This window comes from Aquarana catesbeiana, linkage group LG13 (assembly GCF_042186555.1).
Source record: "Aquarana catesbeiana isolate 2022-GZ linkage group LG13, ASM4218655v1, whole genome shotgun sequence".
Classification (NCBI taxonomy): Eukaryota; Metazoa; Chordata; class Amphibia; order Anura; family Ranidae; genus Aquarana; species Aquarana catesbeiana.
In genome coordinates, this window is record NC_133336.1 from 224,327,384 (window position 1) to 224,345,770 (window position 18,387).

Consider the following 18,387-nt stretch of genomic DNA (forward strand, 5'->3'; position numbering starts at 1 on the left):
GGTTAAACTGCACACCAAGTTCTTCTAAAGAGCTTCAGCAGAGGGTGTGAGACTCCCCCCCCCCCCCGCCTTGTGGGGGAAGGGAGGGGGTAGGGAATTCAGAATCATAATGCCTGCAGGATGATCCAGCTTTGCCGGCGTATCAGTTTAGGGTGGACTGGCCCTTTAACATGAGGTGCCCAAACTGACAATCGCGGTTCGGCTTCAGCAGTTTTTTTCGGTAGCAAGTATTCCGTAGTGTGACGTCACACACAGTGCAAAGACCACAGGGGGCCGCGGGGAGGGGGCCAGCAGCGAGCCGGACCACCACCCCAATATACTGACCAATCGGATGGCTGCCCAGAGGACAGCGGGCGGAGCTAACACTCCGGCCTTTAGAGAAGAGGTAAGGAGAGAGAGAGCAGCTCGGAGGAGGCCGGAGATCTCAGATAGGTCAGGCTCCGCCTACAAGGACCTCTATACGTCGTAGTCCGGGAGGTAGCTGTACGCCGGACCCCCCGAGGATGGGGGGGTGACCAATGGGCAAAACCAGCAGACGATGAAACCTATAGGGAGAAATATAATAAGATTAAGTTTAATCTGCTTTTATTTTAATTCCTCCCTCCTCCCCCCCACATACCTTATTTTAGCCCCAGTGATGTCAGCACTGGGTCTACAGTGCATCTGGAAAGTATTCACAGTGCTTCACTTTTTCCACATTTTATGTTACAGCCTTATTCCAAAACAGATTAAATTCATTATTTTCCTCAAAATTCTACAAACAATCCCCCATAATGACAATGAAAGAAGTTTGTTTGACATCTACAAGCTTGGCACTCCTATTTTTGGGCAGTTTCTCCCAGTCTTCTTTTCAGGACCTCTCAAGCTCCATCAGGTTGGATGGGGAGCGTCGGTGCACAGCCATTTTCAGATCTCTTCAGAGATGTTCAATCGGGTTCAAGTATGAACTCTGGCTGGGCCACTCAAGAACATTCAGAGTTGTCCCATAACCACTCCTTTGTTATCTTGGCTCGTTGCCCTGTTGGAAGATGAACCTTCACCCCAGTTTGAGGTCCAGAGCGGGTCTGGAGCAGGTTTTCATTAAGGAGGTCTCTGTACATTGCTGCATTCATCTTTCCCTCGATCCTGACTAGTCTCCCAGTTCCTGCCGCTGAAAAACATCCTCACAGCATGATGCTGCCACCACCATGCTTCACTGTAGGGATGGTTTTGGTCAGGTCATGAGCGGTGCCTGGTTTCCTCCAGACATGACGCTTGCCATTCAGGCCAAAGAGTTCAATCTTTGTTTCATCAAACTAGAGAATTTTGTTTCTCGTGGTCTGAGAGTCCTTTAGGTGCTTTTTTGTAAACTCCAAGCGGGCTTCGGTATAACCACTCTGCCATAAAGCCCAGATTGGTGGAGGGCTGCAGTGATGGTTGTCCTTCTGGAACTTTGTCCCATCTCCACACAGGATCTCTGGAGCTCAGTTGGGTTCTTGCTCACCTCACTAAGGCTCTACTTCCCCAATTGCTGTTTGGCCAGGTGACCAGTTCTTGGAAGAGTCCTGGTGTGAAATTACTCATATTATAATAATAATTACTTAATAATCTTAATTCCCCTACTACATTGCTACACCTGGTTGTGCCCAACTTCTTCCATTTGAGGATTATGGAGGCCACTGTGCTCTTGGGAACCTTCAGTGCAGGAGAAATTTTTTGTAACCTTCCTCACATGACGCTTGCCATTCAGGCCAAAGAGTTCAATCTTTGTTTCATCAGACCAGAGAATTTTGTTTCTCATGGTCTGAGAGTCCTTCGGGTGCCTTTTGGCTAACTCCAGGCGGGCTGTCGTGGGCCTTTTACTGAGGAGTGTCTTCCGTCTGGCCACTCTACCATACAGGTCTGATTGGTGGAGTGCTAGAGAGATGGTTGTTCTTCTGGAAGGTTCTCCTCTCGCCACAGAGAAATGCTGGAGCTCTGTCAGAGTGACCATTGGGTTCTTTGTCACCTCCGTGACTAAGGCTCTTCTCCCCAATCGCCCAGTTTGGCCGGGCGGCCCACTCTAGGAAGAGTCCTGGTGGTTCCAAACTTCCATTTACGGATGATGGAGGCCACTGTACTCATTAGGACCTTCAATTCTGCAGAAATGTTTCTGTACCCTTCCCGAGATCTGTGCCTCCATACAATCCTGTCTCGGAGGTTTACAGACAATTCCTTGGACTTCATGGCTTGGTTTGTGCTCTGACATGCACTGTTACCTGTGGGACCTTATATAGCCAGGTGTGTGCCTTTCCAAATCATGTCCAATCAACTGAATTTACCACAGGTGGACTCCAATCAAGTTGTAGAAACATCTCAAGGGTGATCAGTGAAAACAGGAGGCACCTGAGCTCAATTCTGAGTGTCATGGCAAAGGCTGTGATACTTATGTACATGGGAGGAGTCTGTGATACTTATGTACATGGGAGGAGCCTGTGATACTTTTGTACAAGGGAGGAGCCTGTGATACTTTTGTACATGGGAGGAGCCTGTGATACTTTTGTACATGGGAGGAGCCTGTGATACTTTTGTACATGGGATTTTTTCAGTTTTTTATAAATTTGCAAAGATTTCAAACAAACTTCTTTCACGCTGTCATTATGGGGGATTGTTTGTAGAATTTTGAGGAAAATAATGAATTTAATCCATTTTGGAATAAGGCTGTAACATAACAAAATGTGGAAAAAGTGAAGCGCTGTAAATACTTTCCAGATGCACTGGAAGTGCTTCTCTATGCAATGCAGGCAGACTGTGGCTGGTGGGAGGGGCCAGCAGGGTCCAGTACTCCTCTCAACAGTCCTGATGAAAGCAGTGGGAGGAGCTATGCAAACTTTAAAAATATTGGTCCCCACCTCTGCCGAACACTTCCCGCAGGAGCGCCATCTTTGGTTTGCGGCTGTGTGTCACCTCCTTGCGCGCTTCCTTCAGCAGTTTGTTACGCAGCTGTTCGATGGGGGTCTCGTCGGTGATTATGGATACAATCTGCGGACGAAAGGTAAAACCTGAGAACAAACCCGCAGACTTCCTGTCTAGACAGGAAGTGATTGGAAATCTCTCCAATGTGGTCACAGAACACAACACATGTGGGAAACGCCTGAAACCGTTCTTAAGGCTGCCTGCGCTTTCCTGTCCTGTGACAACCGCTCTCCTATTTCTAGTATGGGTGTCACGGGGGCAGGAAGTGATGGAAAATTTTCCCCACTCTATCCAAAAACTGACAGGTCCTCTTCATCTGCGCTCCCCTCCCTGTCTACCAGCATGTGTGATTCCTGCATGCCAGCGGGCAGGCAGCCAAGTGTTACTAAAGACCCCGTCTATCCCACTTATAGTCCCGCCCTATTTCAGCAATCTCTCACATACCAAATGATCAATCGATAAGCTCTTACCTGATCGTAGAAAATAACAGTGACGAAGAGCCCGAAGAGGACAGATTCCACCAATAGGAGGATACAGTGAGCTCTGCGGGGGAGGGACAAGATGGCCGACAATTAGGTCAATTGTTAAAGCTCAGATTATTGATACAAAGTAACACTAAATTCACTCTGAAAAATGAATTCCATCCAAAACTAATGAACAATAACCACATACGTGTATGCTGTATACGGCTTTGTATTGAGGTGGTTTACTGGGCCCATTCCCACCTCAGCTGTCGCCTTTACCAGACCCTCCCCTTTCACTGCTACTTCCACTTCTGCTGCCACCTTTATAGGGCCCGCCCCCTCTCCCACCTTTACCACCCCCCCTTCCCAACGCTGTTGCTGCAACCTTTATAGGGCCCGCCCCATCCCCTCCCACTGCTGTTGCCACCTTTACCGGGTCCATAGGCCCCCCCCTTTGCTGATGCCACCTTCCCACCACCATTGCTGCCGCCTTTACCCATCAATCCGAACATTTAGATTTTTCTTTGTTATTGTTATACAACTTTGCAGTCATTTTTCTTCTTCACTGATGGGCACTAAAGAGGCTGCACTGATGGGCTGTATTGATGGGTACTGATGGGCAATAATGAGGCAGCACTGATGGGCAATAATGAGGCAGCACTGATGGGCAATAATGAGGCAGCATTGATGGGCAATAATGAGGCAGCACTGATGGGCAATAACGAGGCTGCACCGATGGGCAATAACGAGGCTGCACCGATGGGCAATAACGAGGCTGCACCGATGGGCAATAACGAGGCTGCACCGATGGGCAATAACGAGGCTGCACCGATGGGCAATACCGATGGGCAATAACGAGGCTGCACCGATGGGCAATAACGAGGCTGCACCGATGGGCAATAATGAGCAACAATAAGGCTGCACTGATGGGCAATAATGAGCAATAATAAGGCGGCACTGATGGACATTAATATGCTGCACTGATAATCAGTGTAAATGCTCAGCCGGTTAATGACTTTCCTTTCCTCAGACACTGACAGGGCTGAGAAAAAGAAATACTGATAACCGCCATTTGTTTACATGAGATAAGCTGTGATTGGACACAGCTGATCACATGGTAAAGAGCCAACATCATCAGCTCTTTACCCTGATCAGTGATGCACTATGTCCGAGAAACACAGCTCACCATCGATCACCCCGCTGCCCCCCCTCCCCCAGGGGACGCGCACGAGCGGCATGATATAAAGGACGTCATATGATGTCCAGTGCGGATGGTAAAGCCACCGCCCGGGCCGTCATTCTGCTATAGGTTGAATGGGAAGGTGTTAAAGGGAAGCCGGGAAGGGGTTAAATCGCACCATCAGGGACAGTACAGAGGCTTGGACTCCACAATGGCCAACTTACATCTGCACGTGGCTGCGTACGTGGCCCGCCTTCAGCGCGTCCTCCACATCACCGCCCCTCAGTGCCGGCAGAAGCCACGTTCCCAAGACAAGACCCACGGAGTACATGCTGGCGAGAGCTGCAAGAAAAAAAAAAAAAAAAAGACAAAGACGTAACGGACCGGAGCACACAAACTGCCACTTACACCTTTTATTTCAGTTCTGGGTGGACTGTGGACGGGTCAACACTCAGGTTACCGAATTGTCATGGTCAACTGGCGGACGGGCAACCAATCACAGTGGTCACATGATCAGGACAGTCCCATCCTACCTCCTGGGTGTTAAGCCCCATTTACAGGGACGCCTTTAGATAGCAGGTAGCTGAGTTAAAGAGTCTTGGATTAAGCCCACCCCCAATAACAGCATGTTTCTCTGCAGAGGTCCGATGACACCAGGACAGGAAGTGATGGAAATCTTCCAAAACGTGGACACCTGTCCCAGTGGCAGCTACGAGGGGGTTTGCCCCCCCCCCCCCACACTTTGAGAAGATCTCCTCCAAATTCCTGCTGTGTCTCCAGGACAGGAAGTGAAGGGAAATCTCCCCAGTGATTTCAGCTTTGAGGGTGGACACGCCCCCTCCAGCCTCTAGCGTGTCGCTATTGGTCAGTGAGTCTGTCCTGCATACTGGGGGGGGGGGAGCCATTTTTGTATAAGTGGGCTCCCTGAGAGGACTGGGGTTCCCAGCATGCTCAGGAACGTACCTAAAAGCAGGGATAAAAGAAATGTGCAGCAGAAAGGCAGATGTGTTGCATTGTGGGATACCGAGGGGGGCGTGTCAGAGTTCTGACTTGAAGCAAATGTCAAGGACTGTATAGACCAGTGATGGCGAACACCTTGGCACCCCAGAAGTTTTGGAACTCCATTTCCCATGATGCTCAACTACACTGCAGAGTGCATGAGCATCATGGGAAATGTAGTTCCAAAACATCTGGAGTGCCACAGAGGGCCAAGTCAGTGTTGGAGCTTACACTGGGGTAATAAGCAACCCCCCCCCGGAAAGGAGGAGGTCACATGACAACCCACACCAGGAAGTACCGGGGATTTCTAAAGAGTTCGGAGTAGTTTGAAGGTCAGTGGGAAGCAGAAGAGAACCGGTCGCTGGTCCCGGAATGGCAGAAGAGCCCCAATAAAGAGTCAGTATACGGCACTCTACAACCGACGTACCGACCCGGACTCACCGGTATAGAAGAGGAACTGGATGAAGTATTTCTGGTTGAGCTCGCCGACACAATTATTGATCCTGCAGGAAATGAAGGCACAGCATTACACACGGCGGTGATCGGGGGGGGGGGGGGGCGTTGCACAAGCTATGTGACATCATCGTACCAGGGACAGTGGTGGTCCATGCGGCGGATGCAGCGGTGGCAGATACGGCAGTGGTGAGCCCGCGGAGGCCGGTACGTCTCACAGCGATTGCACACCGTCCAGTCTTCATTGCCCTGCGGGTTCAATAATACACATTCATTTATTAAAGGGTTAATCTGATAAGAAGCGCGCTGAAGATGGAGACGTCAGCTCCGCCCCCTTTTTAGATCAAGTCTTATTTTTCCTGTTGCAACAGCAGTCTCAGTCATGAAGAATAAGATAAAAATCCAGACAGGGAAAATGAAGACCTGTTGTCATGGCAGGGGTAGGAAGGGTGGGGCTGTGAATCAGGAAACAATCGGGCAGAGCCGAGAAGCGGGAGACAGGCGGCAGGAGCCGAGAAGCGGGAGACAGGCGGCAGGAGCCGAGAAGAGGGAGGAGCCGAGAAGCAGGAGGAGCCGGGAGGAGTCAAGAAGCGGGAGGAGCCGAGAAGCGGGAGACAGGCAGGAGGAGCCGAGAAGCGGGAGACAGGCAGGAGGAGCCGAGAAGCGGGAGACAGGCGGCAGGAGCCGAGAAGCGGGAGACAGGCGGCAGGAGCCGAGAAGCGGGAGACAGGCGGCAGGAGCCGAGAAGCGGGAGACAGGCGGCAGGAGCCGAGAAGCGGGAGACAGGCGGCAGGAGCCGAGAAGCGGGAGACAGGCGGCAGGAGCCGAGAAGCGGGAGACAGGCGGCAGGAGCCGAGAAGCGGGAGACAAATGGAAGGAGCCGAAAAACGGGAGACAGGCGGGAGGAGACAGGCGGGAGAAGACAGGCGGGAGAAGCTGAGAAGCTGGAGACAGGCGGGAGGAGCCGAGAAGCGGGAGACAGGCGGGAGGAGCCGAGAAGCGGAAGACAGGCGGGAGGAGCCGAGAAGCGGGAGACAGGCGGGAGGAGCCGAGAAGCGGGAGACAGGCGGGAGGAGCCGAGAAGCGGGAGACAGGCGGGGGGGGAGACAGGCGGGAGAAGCCGAGAAGCGGGAGACAGGCGGCAGGAGCCGAGAAGCGGGAGACCGGCGGCAGGAGCCGAGAAGCGGGAGACCGGCGGCAGGAGCCGAGAAGCGGGAGACCGGCGGCAGGAGCCGAGAAGCGGGAGACCGGCGGCAGGAGCCGAGAAGCGGGAGACCGGCGGCAGGAGCCGAGAAGCGGGAGACCGGCGGCAGGAGCCGAGAAGCGGGAGACCGGCGGCAGGAGCCCAGAAGCAGGAGACAGGCGGGAGGAGCCCAGAAGCTGGAGGAGCCGAGAAGCGAGAGGAACCAAGAAGCGAGAGGAGCCGAGAGGAACCAAGAAGCGAGAGGAGCCGAGAGGCGGGAGACAGGCGGGAGGAGCCGAGAAGCAGGAGGAGCCGAGAAACGGGAGACAGGCGGGAGGAGCCGAGAAGCGGGAGACAGGCGGGAGGAGCCGAGAAGCGGGAGACAGGCGGGAGGAGCCGAGAAGCGGGAGACAGGCGGGAGGAGCCGAGAAGCGGGAGACAGGCGGGAGGAGCCGAGAAGCGGGAGACAGGCGGGAGGAGCCGAGAAGCGGGAGACAGGCGGGAGGAGCCGAGAAGCGGGAGACAGGCGGGAGGAGCCGAGAAGCGGGAGACAGGCGGGAGGAGCCGAGAAGCGGGAGACAGGCGGGAGGAGCCGAGAAGCGGGAGACAGGCGGGAGGAGCCGAGAAGCGGGAGACAGGCGGGAGGAGCCGAGAAGCGGGAGACAGGCAGGAGGAGCCGAGAAGCGGGAGACAGGCGGGAGAAGCGGGAGACAGGCGGGAGGAGCCGAGAAGCGGGAGAGACAGGCGGGAGGAGCCAAGAAGCGGGAGAGACAGGCGGGAGGAGCCAAGAAGCGGGAGACAGGCGGGAGAAGCCGAGAAGAGGGAGGAGCCGAGAAGCGGGAAGAGCCGGGAGGAGTCGAGAAGCGGGAGGAGCCGAGAAGCGGGAGACAGGCGGGAGGAGCCGAGAGGCGGGAGACAGGCGGGAGACAGGCGGGAGGAGCCGAGAGGAACCGAGAAGCGGGAGGTGCAGAAAACCGAGAGGAGAAAAGAGCAACCGAGAAGCGGGAGACAGGCGGGAGGAACCGAGAAGCAGGAGGAGCAGAGAAGTGGGAGACAGTCGGGAGTAGCCAAGAAGCGGGAGGAGCCGAGAAGCGGGAGACAGGCGGGAGGAGCCGAGAAGCGGGAGACAGGCAGGCGGCAGGAGCCGAGAAGCGGGAGACAGGAGGCAGGAGCCGAGAAGCGGGAGACAGGCGGCAGGAGCCGAGAAGCGGGAGACAGGCGGCAGGAGCCGAGAAGCGGGAGACAGGCGGCAGGAGCCGAGAAGCGGGAGACAGGCGGCAGGAGCCGAGAAGCGGGAGACAGGCGGCAGGAGCCGAGAAGCGGGAGACAGGCGGCAGGAGCCGAGAAGCGGGAGACAGGCGGCAGGAGCCGAGAAGCGGGAGACAGGCGGCAGGAGCCGCGAAGCGGGAGACAGGCGGCAGGAGCCGCGAAGCGGGAGACAGGCGGGAGGAGCCGAGAAGCGGGAGACAGGCGGGAGGAGCCGAGAAGCGGGAGACAGGCGGGAGGAGCCGAGAAGCGGGAGACAGGCAGGAGGAGCCGAGAAGCGGGAGACAGGCGGGGGGGAGACAGGCGGGAGGAGCCGAGAAGCGGGAGACAGGCGGCAGGAGCCGAGAAGCGGGAGACAGGCGGCAGGAGCCGAGAAGCGGGAGACAGGCGGGGGGGAGACAGGCGGGAGAAGCCGAGAAGCGGGAGACAGGCGGGAGGAGCCGAGAAGCGGGAGAGACAGGCGGGAGGAGCCAAGAAGCGGGAGAGACAGGCGGGAGAAGCCAAGAAGCGGGAGAGACAGGCGGGAGGAGCCAAGAAGCGGGAGAGACAGGCGGGAGGAGCCAAGAAGCGGGAGAGACAGGCGGGAGGAGCCAAGAAGCAGGAGACAGGCGGGAGAAGCCGAGAAGAGGGAGGAGCCGAGAAGCGGGAAGAGCCGGGAGGAGTCGAGAAGCGGGAGGAGCCGAGAAGCGGGAGGAGCAGAGAAGTGGGAGACAGTCGGGAGTAGCCGAGAAGCGGGAGACAGGCGGGGGGGGAGACAGGCGGGAGAAGCGGGAGACAGGCGGCAGGAGCCGAGAAGCGGGAGACAGGCGGCAGGAGCCGAGAAGCGGGAGACAGGCGGCAGGAGCCGAGAAGCGGGAGACAGGCGGCAGGAGCCGAGAAGCGGGAGACAGGCGGCAGGAGCCGAGAAGCGGGAGACAGGCGGCAGGAGCCGAGAAGCGGGAGACAGGCGGCAGGAGCCGAGAAGCGGGAGACAGGCGGGAGGAGCCGAGAAGCGGGAGACAGGCGGGAGGAGCCGAGAAGCGGGAGACAGGCGGGGGGAGACAGGCGGGAGGAGCCGAGAAGCGGGAGACAGGCGGCAGGAGCCAAGAAGCGGGAGACAGGCGGCAGGAGCCGAGAAGCGGGAGACAGGCGGCAGGAGCCGAGAAACGGGAGACAGGCGGGAGGAGCCGAGAAACGGGAGACAGGCGGGAGGAGCCGAGAAACGGGAGACAGGCGGGAGGAGCCAAGAAGCGGGAGAGACAGGCGGGAGGAGCCAAGAAGCAGGAGACAGGCGGGAGAAGCCGAGAAGAGGGAGGAGCCGAGAAGCGGGAAGAGCCGGGAGGAGTCGAGAAGCGGGAGGAGCCGAGAAGCGGGAGGAGCAGAGAAGTGGGAGACAGTCGGGAGTAGCCGAGAAGCGGGAGACAGGCGGCAGGAGCCGAGAAGCGGGAGACAGGCGGCAGGAGCCGAGAAGCGGGAGACAGGCGGCAGGAGCCGAGAAGCGGGAGACAGGCGGCAGGAGCCGAGAAGCGGGAGACAGGCGGGAGGAGCCGAGAAGCGGGAGACAGGCGGGAGGAGCCGAGAAGCGGGAGACAGGCGGGAGGAGCCGAGAAGCGGGAGACAGGCGGGAGGAGCCGAGAAGCGGGAGAGACAGGCGGGAGGAGCCGAGAAGCGGGAGAGACAGGCGGGAGGAGCCGAGAAGCGGGAGAGACAGGCGGGAGGAGCCGAGAAGCGGGAGAGACAGGCGGGAGGAGCCGAGAAGCGGGAGAGACAGGCGGGAGGAGCCGAGAAGCGGGAGAGACAGGCGGGAGGAGCCGAGAAGCGGGAGAGACAGGCGGGAGGAGCCGAGAAGCGGGAGACAGGTGGGAGGAGCCGAGAAGCGGGAGGAGCCGAGAAGCGAGAGGAACCAAGAAGCGAGAGGAACCGAGAGGAACCAAGAAGCGGGAGGAGCCGAGAGGCGGGAGGAGCCGAGAGGAACCGAGAAGCGGGAGGTGCAGAGAACCGAGTGGAGAAAAGAGCAACCGAGAAGCGGGAGGAACCGAGAAGCAGGAGGAGCAGAGAAGTGGGAGAAAGTCGGGAGGAGCCGAGAAACGGGAGAAAGTCGGGAGGAGCCGAGAAACGGGAGACAGGCGGGAGGAGCCGAGAAGCGGGAGACAGGCGGGGGGGAGACAGGCGGCAGGAGCCGAGAAGCGGGAGACAGGCGGCAGGAGCCGAGAAGCGGGAGACAGGCGGCAGGAGCCGAGAAGCGGGAGACAGGCGGCAGGAGCCGAGAAGCGGGAGACAGGCGGCAGGAGCCGAGAAGCGGGAGACAGGCGGCAGGAGCCGAGAAGCGGGAGACAGGCGGCAGGAGCCGAGAAGCGGGAGACAGGCGGCAGGAGCCGAGAAGCGGGAGACAGGCGGCAGGAGCCGAGAAGCGGGAGACAGGCGGCAGGAGCCGAGAAGCGGGAGACAGGCGGGAGGAGCCGAGAAACGGGAGACAGGCGGGAGGAGCCGAGAAGCGGGAGACAAGCGGGAGGAGCCGAGAAGCGGGAGACAAGCGGGAGGAGCCGAGAAGCGGGAGACAGGTGGGGGGAGACAGGCGGGAGAAGCCGAGAAGCGGGAGACAGGCGGGAGGAGCCGAGAAGCGGGAGAGACAGGCAGGAGGAGCCAAGAAGCGGGAGAGACAGGCAGGAGGAGCCAAGAAGCAGGAGACAGGCGGGAGAAGCCGAGAAGAGGGAGGAGCCGAGAAGCGGGAAGAGCCGGGAGGAGTCGAGAAGCGGGAGGAGCCGAGAAGCGGGAGACAGGCGGGAGGAGCCGAGAAGCGGGAGGAGCCGAGAGGCGGGAGACAGGCGGGAGGAGCCGAGAGGAACCGAGAAGCGGGAGGTGCAGAAAACCGAAAGGAGAAAAGAGCAACCGAGAAGCGGGAGACAGGCGGGAGGAACCGAGAAGCAGGAGGAGCAGAGAAGTGGGAGACAGTCGGGAGTAGCCGAGAAGCGGGAGGAGCCGAGAAGCGGGAGACAGGCGGGAGGAGCCGAGAAGCGGGAGACAGGCGGGGGGGAGACAGGCGGGAGAAGCCGAGAAGCGGGAGACAGGCGGCAGGAGCCGAGAAGCGGGAGACAGGCGGCAGGAGCCGAGAAGCGGGAGACAGGCGGCAGGAGCCGAGAAGCGGGAGACAGGCGGGAAGAGCCGAGAAGCGGGAGGAGCCGAGAAGCGGGAGACAGGCGGGAGGAGCCGAGAAGCGGGAGACAGGCGGGAGGAGCCGAGAAGCGGGAGACAGGCGGGGGGAGACAGGCGGCAGGAGCCGAGAAGCGGGAGACAGGCGGCAGGAGCCGAGAAGCGGGAGACAGGCGGCAGGAGCCGAGAAGCGGGAGACAGGCGGCAGGAGCCGAGAAGCGGGAGACAGGCGGCAGGAGCCGAGAAGCGGGAGACAGGCGGCAGGAGCCGAGAAGCGGGAGACAGGCGGCAGGAGCCGAGAAGCGGGAGACAGGCGGGAGGAGCCGAGAAGCGGGAGACAGGCGGGAGGAGCCGAGAAGCGGGAGACAAGCGGGAGGAGCCGAGAAGCGGGAGACAGGCGGGGGGAGACAGGCGGGAGAAGCCGAGAAGCGGGAGACAGGCGGGAGGAGCCGAGAAGCGGGAGAGACAGGCGGGAGGAGCCAAGAAGCGGGAGAGACAGGCGGGAGGAGCCAAGAAGCAGGAGACAGGCGGGAGAAGCCGAGAAGAGGGAGGAGCCGAGAAGCGGGAAGAGCCGGGAGGAGTCGAGAAGCGGGAGGAGCCGAGAAGCGGGAGACAGGCGGGAGGAGCCGAGAAGCGGGAGGAGCCGAGAGGCGGGAGACAGGCGGGAGGAGCCGAGAGGAACCGAGAAGCGGGAGGTGCAGAAAACCGAGAGGAGAAAAGAGCAACCGAGAAGCGGGAGACAGGCGGGAGGAACCGAGAAGCAGGAGGAGCAGAGAAGTGGGAGACAGTCGGGAGTAGCTGAGAAGCGGGAGGAGCCGAGAAGCGGGAGACAGGCGGGAGGAGCAGAGAAGCGGGAGACAGGCGGGGGGGAGACAGGCGGCAGGAGCCGAGAAGCGGGAGACAGGCGGCAGGAGCCGAGAAGCGGGAGACAGGTGGCAGGAGCCGAGAAGCGGGAGACAGGCGGCAGGAGCCGAGAAGCGGGAGACAGGCGGCAGGAGCCGAGAAGCGGGAGACAGGCGGCAGGAGCCGAGAAGCGGGAGACAGGCGGCAGGAGCCGAGAAGCGGGAGACAGGCGGCAGGAGCCGAGAAGCGGGAGACAGGCGGGAAGAGCCGAGAAGCGGGAGACAGGCGGGAAGAGCCGAGAAGCGGGAGACAGGCGGGAAGAGACAGGCGGGAGGAGCCAAGAAGCGGGAGACAGGCGGCAGGAGCCGAGAAGCGGGAGACAGGTGGCAGGAGCCGAGAAGCGGGAGACAGGCGGCAGGAGCCGAGAAGCGCGAGACAGGCGGGAGGAGCCGAGAAGCGCGAGACAGGCGGGAGGAGCCGAGAAGCGCCAGACAGGCGGGAGGAGCCGAGAAGCGCCAGACAGGCGGGAGGAGCCGAGAAGCGCCAGACAGGCGGGAGGAGCCGAGAAGCGCCAGACAGGCGGGAGGAGCCGAGAAGCGCCAGACAGGCGGGAGGAGCCGAGAAACGCGAGACAGGCGGGAGGAGCCGAGAAACGCGAGACAGGCGGGAGGAGCCGAGAAACGCGAGACAGGCGGGAGGAGCCGAGAAGCGGGAGACAGGCGGGAGGAGCCGAGAAGCGGGAGACAGGCGGGAGGAGCCGAGAAGCGGGAGACAGGCGGGAGAAGCCGAGAAGCGGGAGACAGGCGTGAGGAGCCGAGAAGCGGGAGACAGGCGGGAGGAGCCGAGAAGCGGGAGAGACAGGCGGGAGGAGCCGAGAAGCGGGAGAGACAGGCGGGAGGAGCTGAGAAGCGGGAGACAGGTGGGAGGAGCCGAGAAGCGAGAGGAACCAAGAAGCGAGAGGAACCAAGAAGCGAGAGGAACCGAGAGGAACCAAGAAGCGGGAGGAGCCGAGAGGCGGGAGACAGGCGGGAGGAGCCGAGAGGAACCGAGAAGCGGGAGGTGCAGAGAACCGAGAGGAGAAAAGAGCAACCGAGAAGCGGGAGGAACCGAGAAGCAGGAGGAGCAGAGAAGTGGGAGACAGTCGGGAGGAGCCGAGAAACGGGAGACAGGCGGGAGGAGCCGAGAAGCGGGAGACAGGCGGGAGGAGCCGAGAAGCGGGAGACAGGCGGGAGGAGCCGAGAAGCGGGAGACAGGCGGGAGGAGCCGAGAAGCGGGAGACAGGCGGGAGGAGCCGAGAAGCGGGAGACAGGCGGGAGGAGCCGAGAAGCGGGAGACAGGCGGGAGGAGCCGAGAAGCGGGAGACAGGCGGGAGGAGCCGAGAAGCGGGAGACAGGCGGGAGGAGCCGAGAAGCGGGAGACAGGCGGGAGGAGCCGAGAAGCGGGAGACAGGCGGGAGGAGCTGAGAAGCGGGAGACAGGCGGGAGGAGCCGAGAAGCGGGAGACAGGCGGGGGGGAGACAGGCGGGAGGAGCTGAGAAGCAGGAGACAGGCGGGAGGACTGGAGAAGCGGGAGACAGGCGGGAGGAGCCGAGAAGCGGGAGACAGGCGGGAGGAGCCGAGAAGCGGGAGACAGGCGGGAGGAGCCGAGAAGCGGGAGACAGGCGGGAGGAGCCGAGAAGCGGGAGACAGGTGGGAGGAGCCGAGAAGCGGGAGGAGCCGAGAAGCGAGAGGAACCAAGAAGCGAGAGGAGCCGAGAGGAACCGAGAAGCGGGAGGAGCCGAGAGGAACCGAGAAGCGGGAGACAGGCGGGAGGAACCGAGAAGCGGGAGGAGACGAGAAGTGGGAGACAGGTGGGAGGAGCCGAGAAGCGGGAGACAGGCGGGAGGAGCCGAGAAGCGGGGGGGAAGGCAAAGATCATATTTATTAGTTTTAGGACAGCGGAAGGGTTACAACCTCTGTATGGTCTTTTATTGCTGGTTTGGAAATGTCCCCCCTCATTTCCTGTCACGATGACCAAACAAGAAGTGAGGAAGAATCTTTCCCATGGGGACACATTCCTGGCTACCCCTTCCCCCACTCTAAATGTGGAAATGTCAGTGCCCCCATCGGAGAGATTCTGCTCACCTCCTGTGTCAGGGGACCACACAGGAAGTGAGGGAAAATCTCCCCAGCAATAAAAACCTGACAGAGGTTTGTCACTTTAACAGAAATGAGAGAACATTTTGTTATATTTTGTGGCGCTCACCCGGTCGTTTTTGCGTGGAGTACCGCGCAGATCTGAGAAGTCGATGGCCATTTCCGGCAGAGGTACGACACCTGGAATAAGACAAGATGGGGGAGGGGGGTTAGAGCCCGTTGGGTGGAAATGTGCTCTGGAGGCGGAGCAAAGACGCGGGTTACCTGGATCGGAGAAGACGGCCCGGGTGTGGCAGGCCAGCAGCATGAAGACGATGAGATTATAGAAGACAGCATGGAGCGGACACCAGACACTGCAGGGGAGGAGAGGACAGTTACACTTCTGCCAGGGGCCCCCCGATACCCTACTCCCCTTCTATGACCCCAGAAACCCCCCCCCCCCGTGGCCCTGATCTCCCTGTCCTCCAACACTGGGGCCCCCAATCTTCTCTCCTTTCTCCTGTGGCCCCTAAACCCCCTATCCTCCCCAATGTGACCCCCGATCTCCAAGTCCTCTTACCTGCTTTGGCCCCTGATCCCCCAGTCTTCCTCCCTGCCCCTGCCATCATTCGTGTGGCCCCTGGTTCCCCAGTCCTCCCCCTGTGGCCCCTGATACCTCAGTTCTTCCTGTGGCGCCCTATCCTCATTCATGTGGCCCCTGATCTCCCAGTCTTCCTCTTTGTGGCCCCTGATCCTAATTCATTCGCCCCCCCCCCCCCCCCGATTCCTCAGCCCTCCACCACTGTGGCCCCTGATCCCCCAGACTTCCCCCCTGTGGCCTCTAAGCCTCCTATTCTCATTCATGTGGCCCCTGATTCCCCAATTCTCCTCTTTGTGGCCCCTGATCCTCCTATCCTCAGTCACGTGGCCCCTGATCCTCCTATCCTTAGTCACGTGGCCCCTGATCCTCCTATCCTCAGTCACGTGGCCCCTGATCCTCCTATCCTCAGTCACGTGGCCCCTGATCCTCCTATCCTCAGTCACGTGGCCCCTGATCCTCCTATCCTCAGTCACGTGGCCCCTGATCCTCCTATCCTCAGTCACGTGGCCCCTGATCCTCCTATCCTCAGTCACGTGGCCCCTGATCCTCCTATCCTCAGTCACGTGGCCCCTGATCCTCCTATCCTCAGTCACGTGGCCCCTGATCCTCCTATCCTCAGTCACGTGGCCCCTGATCCTCCTATCCTCAGTCACGTGGCCCCTGATCCTCCTATCCTCAGTCACGTGGCCCCTGATCCTCCTATCCTCAGTCACGTGGCCCCTGATCCTCCTATCCTCAGTCACGTGGCCCCTGATCCTCCTATCCTCAGTCACGTGGCCCCTGATCCTCCTATCCTCAGTCACGTGGCCCCTGATCCTCCTATCCTCAGTCATGTGGCCCCTGATCCTCCTATCCTCAGTCATGTGGCCCCTGATCCTCCTATCCTCAGTCATGTGGCCCCTGATCCTCCTATCCTCAGTCATGTGGCCCCTGATCCTCCTATCCTCAGTCATGTGGCCCCTGATCCTCCAATCCTCAGTCATGTGGCCCCTGATCCTCCTATCCTCAGTCATGTGGCCCCTGATCCTCCTATCCTCAGTCATGTGGCCCCTGTTTTTTTTTTTATCCTCATTAATGTGGCCCCTGATCTCCCCAGTTTTCCTCTTTGTGGCCCCTGATCCTTCTATCCTCAATCATGTGGCCCCTGATCCTCCTATCCTCAATCATGTGGCCCCTGATCCTCCTATCCACAATCATGTGGCCCCTGATCCTCCTATCCACAATCATGTGGCCCCTGATCCTCCTATCCACAATCATGTGGCCCCTGATCCTCCTATCCACAATCATGTGGCCCCTGATCCTCTTATCCTCATTAATGTGGCCCCTGATCCTCTTATCCTCATTAATGTGGCCCCTGATCCTCTTATCCTCATTAATGTGGCCCCTGATCCTCCTATTCCCATTCATGTGGCCCCTGATCCTCCTATTCCCATTCATGTGGCCCCTGATCTTCCCAGTCTTCCTCTCTGTGGCCCCTGATCCTCCTATCCTCATTAATGTGGCCCCTGATCCTCCTATCCTCATTAATGTGGCCCCTGATCCTCCTATCCTCATTAATGTGGCCCCTGATCCTCCTATCCTCATTAATGTGGCCCCTGATCCTCCTATCCTCATTAATGTGCCCCCTGATCCTCCTATCCTCAGTCATGTGGCCCCTGATCCTCCTATCCTCAGTCATGTGGCCCCTGATCCTCCTATCCTCAGTCATGTGGCCCCTGATCCTCCTATCCTCAGTCACGTGGCCCCTGATCCTCCTATCCTCAGTCACGTGGCCCCTGATCCTCCTGTCCTCAGTCATGTGGCCCCTGATCCTCCTATGCTCAGTCATGTGGCCCCTGATCCTCCTATCCTCAATCATGTGGCCCCTGATCCTCCCAGACTTATTAATGTGGCCCCTGATCCTCTTATCCTCATTAATGTGGCCCCTGATCCTCCTATTCCCATTCATGTGGCCCCTGATCTCCCCAGTCTTCCTCTCTGTGGCCCCTGATCCTCCTATCCTCAGTCATGTGGCCCCTGATCCTCCTATCCTCAGTCATGGGGCCCCTGATCCTCCTATCCTCAGTCATGGGGCCCCTGATCCTCCTATCCTCAGTCATGGGGCCCCTGATCCTCCTATCCTCAGTCATGGGGCCCCTGATCCTCCTATCCTCAGTCATGGGGCCCCTGATCCTCCTATCCTCAGTCATGTGGCCCCTGATCCTCCTATCCTCAGTCATGGGGCCCCTGATCCTCCTATCCTCAGTCATGTGGCCCCTGATCCTCCTATCCTCAGTCATGTGGCCCCTGATCCTCCTATCCTCAGTCATGTGGCCCCTGATCCTCCTATCCTCAGTCATGGGGCCCCTGATCCTCCTATCCTCAGTCATGGGGCCCCTGATCCTCCTGTCCTCAATCATGTGGCCCCTGATCCTCCTATCCTCAATCATGTGGCCCCTGATCCTCTTATCCTCAATCATGTGGCCCCTGATCCTCCTATCCTCAATCATGTGGCCCCTGATCCTCCTATCCTCATTAATGTGGCCCCTGATCCTCCTATCCTCAGTCATGTGGCCCCTGATCCTCCTATCCTCAGTCATGTGGCCCCTGATCCTCCTATCCTCATTAATGTGGCCCCTGATCCTCCTATCCTCAGCCATGTGGCCCCTGATCCTCCTATCCTCAGTCATGGGGCCCCTGATCCTCCTATCCTCAGTCATGGGGCCCCTGATCCTCCTATCCTCAATCATGTGGCCCCTGATCCTCCTATCCTCATTAATGTGGCCCCTGATCCTCCTATCCTCATTAATGTGGCCCCTGATCCTCCTATCCTCAGCCATGTGGCCCCTGATCCCCCAGCCCTCCACCTCTGTGGCCCCCCGGTGCCCCCCATACCTCCCGGCGTAGTCCTCCAGCAGGATGTGTCGGAGGATGACGTACTCGGAGTAGCTGACACTCAGGTAGGTGAGGAGGAGGCAGAGCAGCCCGCACGGGTCCCGTACACACGGCGCCATCACCCGGCTCCTCCCCCTCCACCACTCTCCGCCAACCACACGCCCGTTCCGAGCCGCAGCCACGCCCAGCCCGGCACTTCCGCCATCAGACGGTCACCTGACCGCCTGTCATCCTCCACTACCGGTGTGGAGCATCTCTATGGAGACCGAGTGATTCATCAGATTAGGCGACCCGTCAGAATGTGTAGCAGAAGTGACGTTTAGTCGCCGCCATCTTGCTACACCTCT

General features: G+C 59.4%; 1 protein-coding gene across 1 annotated transcript; it reads right to left on the reverse strand.

The window, feature by feature from the left end:
- Positions 1 to 217: 217 nt before the first annotated feature.
- On the reverse strand, positions 218 to 18,243 carry LOC141116817 (palmitoyltransferase ZDHHC3-like). Its single transcript, XM_073609270.1, has 9 exons — positions 18,041 to 18,243; positions 14,851 to 14,939; positions 14,696 to 14,766; positions 6,167 to 6,279; positions 6,019 to 6,080; positions 4,803 to 4,920; positions 3,405 to 3,477; positions 2,871 to 3,000; positions 218 to 545 (listed from the first exon to the last, which is right to left on the reverse strand). Exons 1-9 carry the CDS (start codon positions 18,157 to 18,159, stop codon positions 457 to 459), a joined length of 864 nt encoding a protein of 287 aa, XP_073465371.1. The 5' UTR covers positions 18,160 to 18,243; the 3' UTR covers positions 218 to 456.
- Positions 18,244 to 18,387: the final 144 nt, after the last annotated feature.

What these genes read in the sequence shown, in the direction of transcription:
- LOC141116817 (XM_073609270.1), bottom strand. Translation starts at nt 18,159, where the DNA reads ATGGCGCCGTGTGTACGGGACCCGTGCGGGCTGCTCTGCCTCCTCCTC. An exon ending in CTGTTATTTTCTACGATCAG is followed by an intron (nt 3,001 to 3,404) that starts GTAAGAGCTTAT and finishes TTTCGTCCGCAG; the next exon opens with ATTGTATCCATAATCACCGA. An exon ending in GCGGGAAGTGTTCGGCAGAG is followed by an intron (nt 546 to 2,870) that starts GTGGGGACCAAT and finishes TTCTCCCTATAG; the next exon opens with GTTTCATCGTCTGCTGGTTT.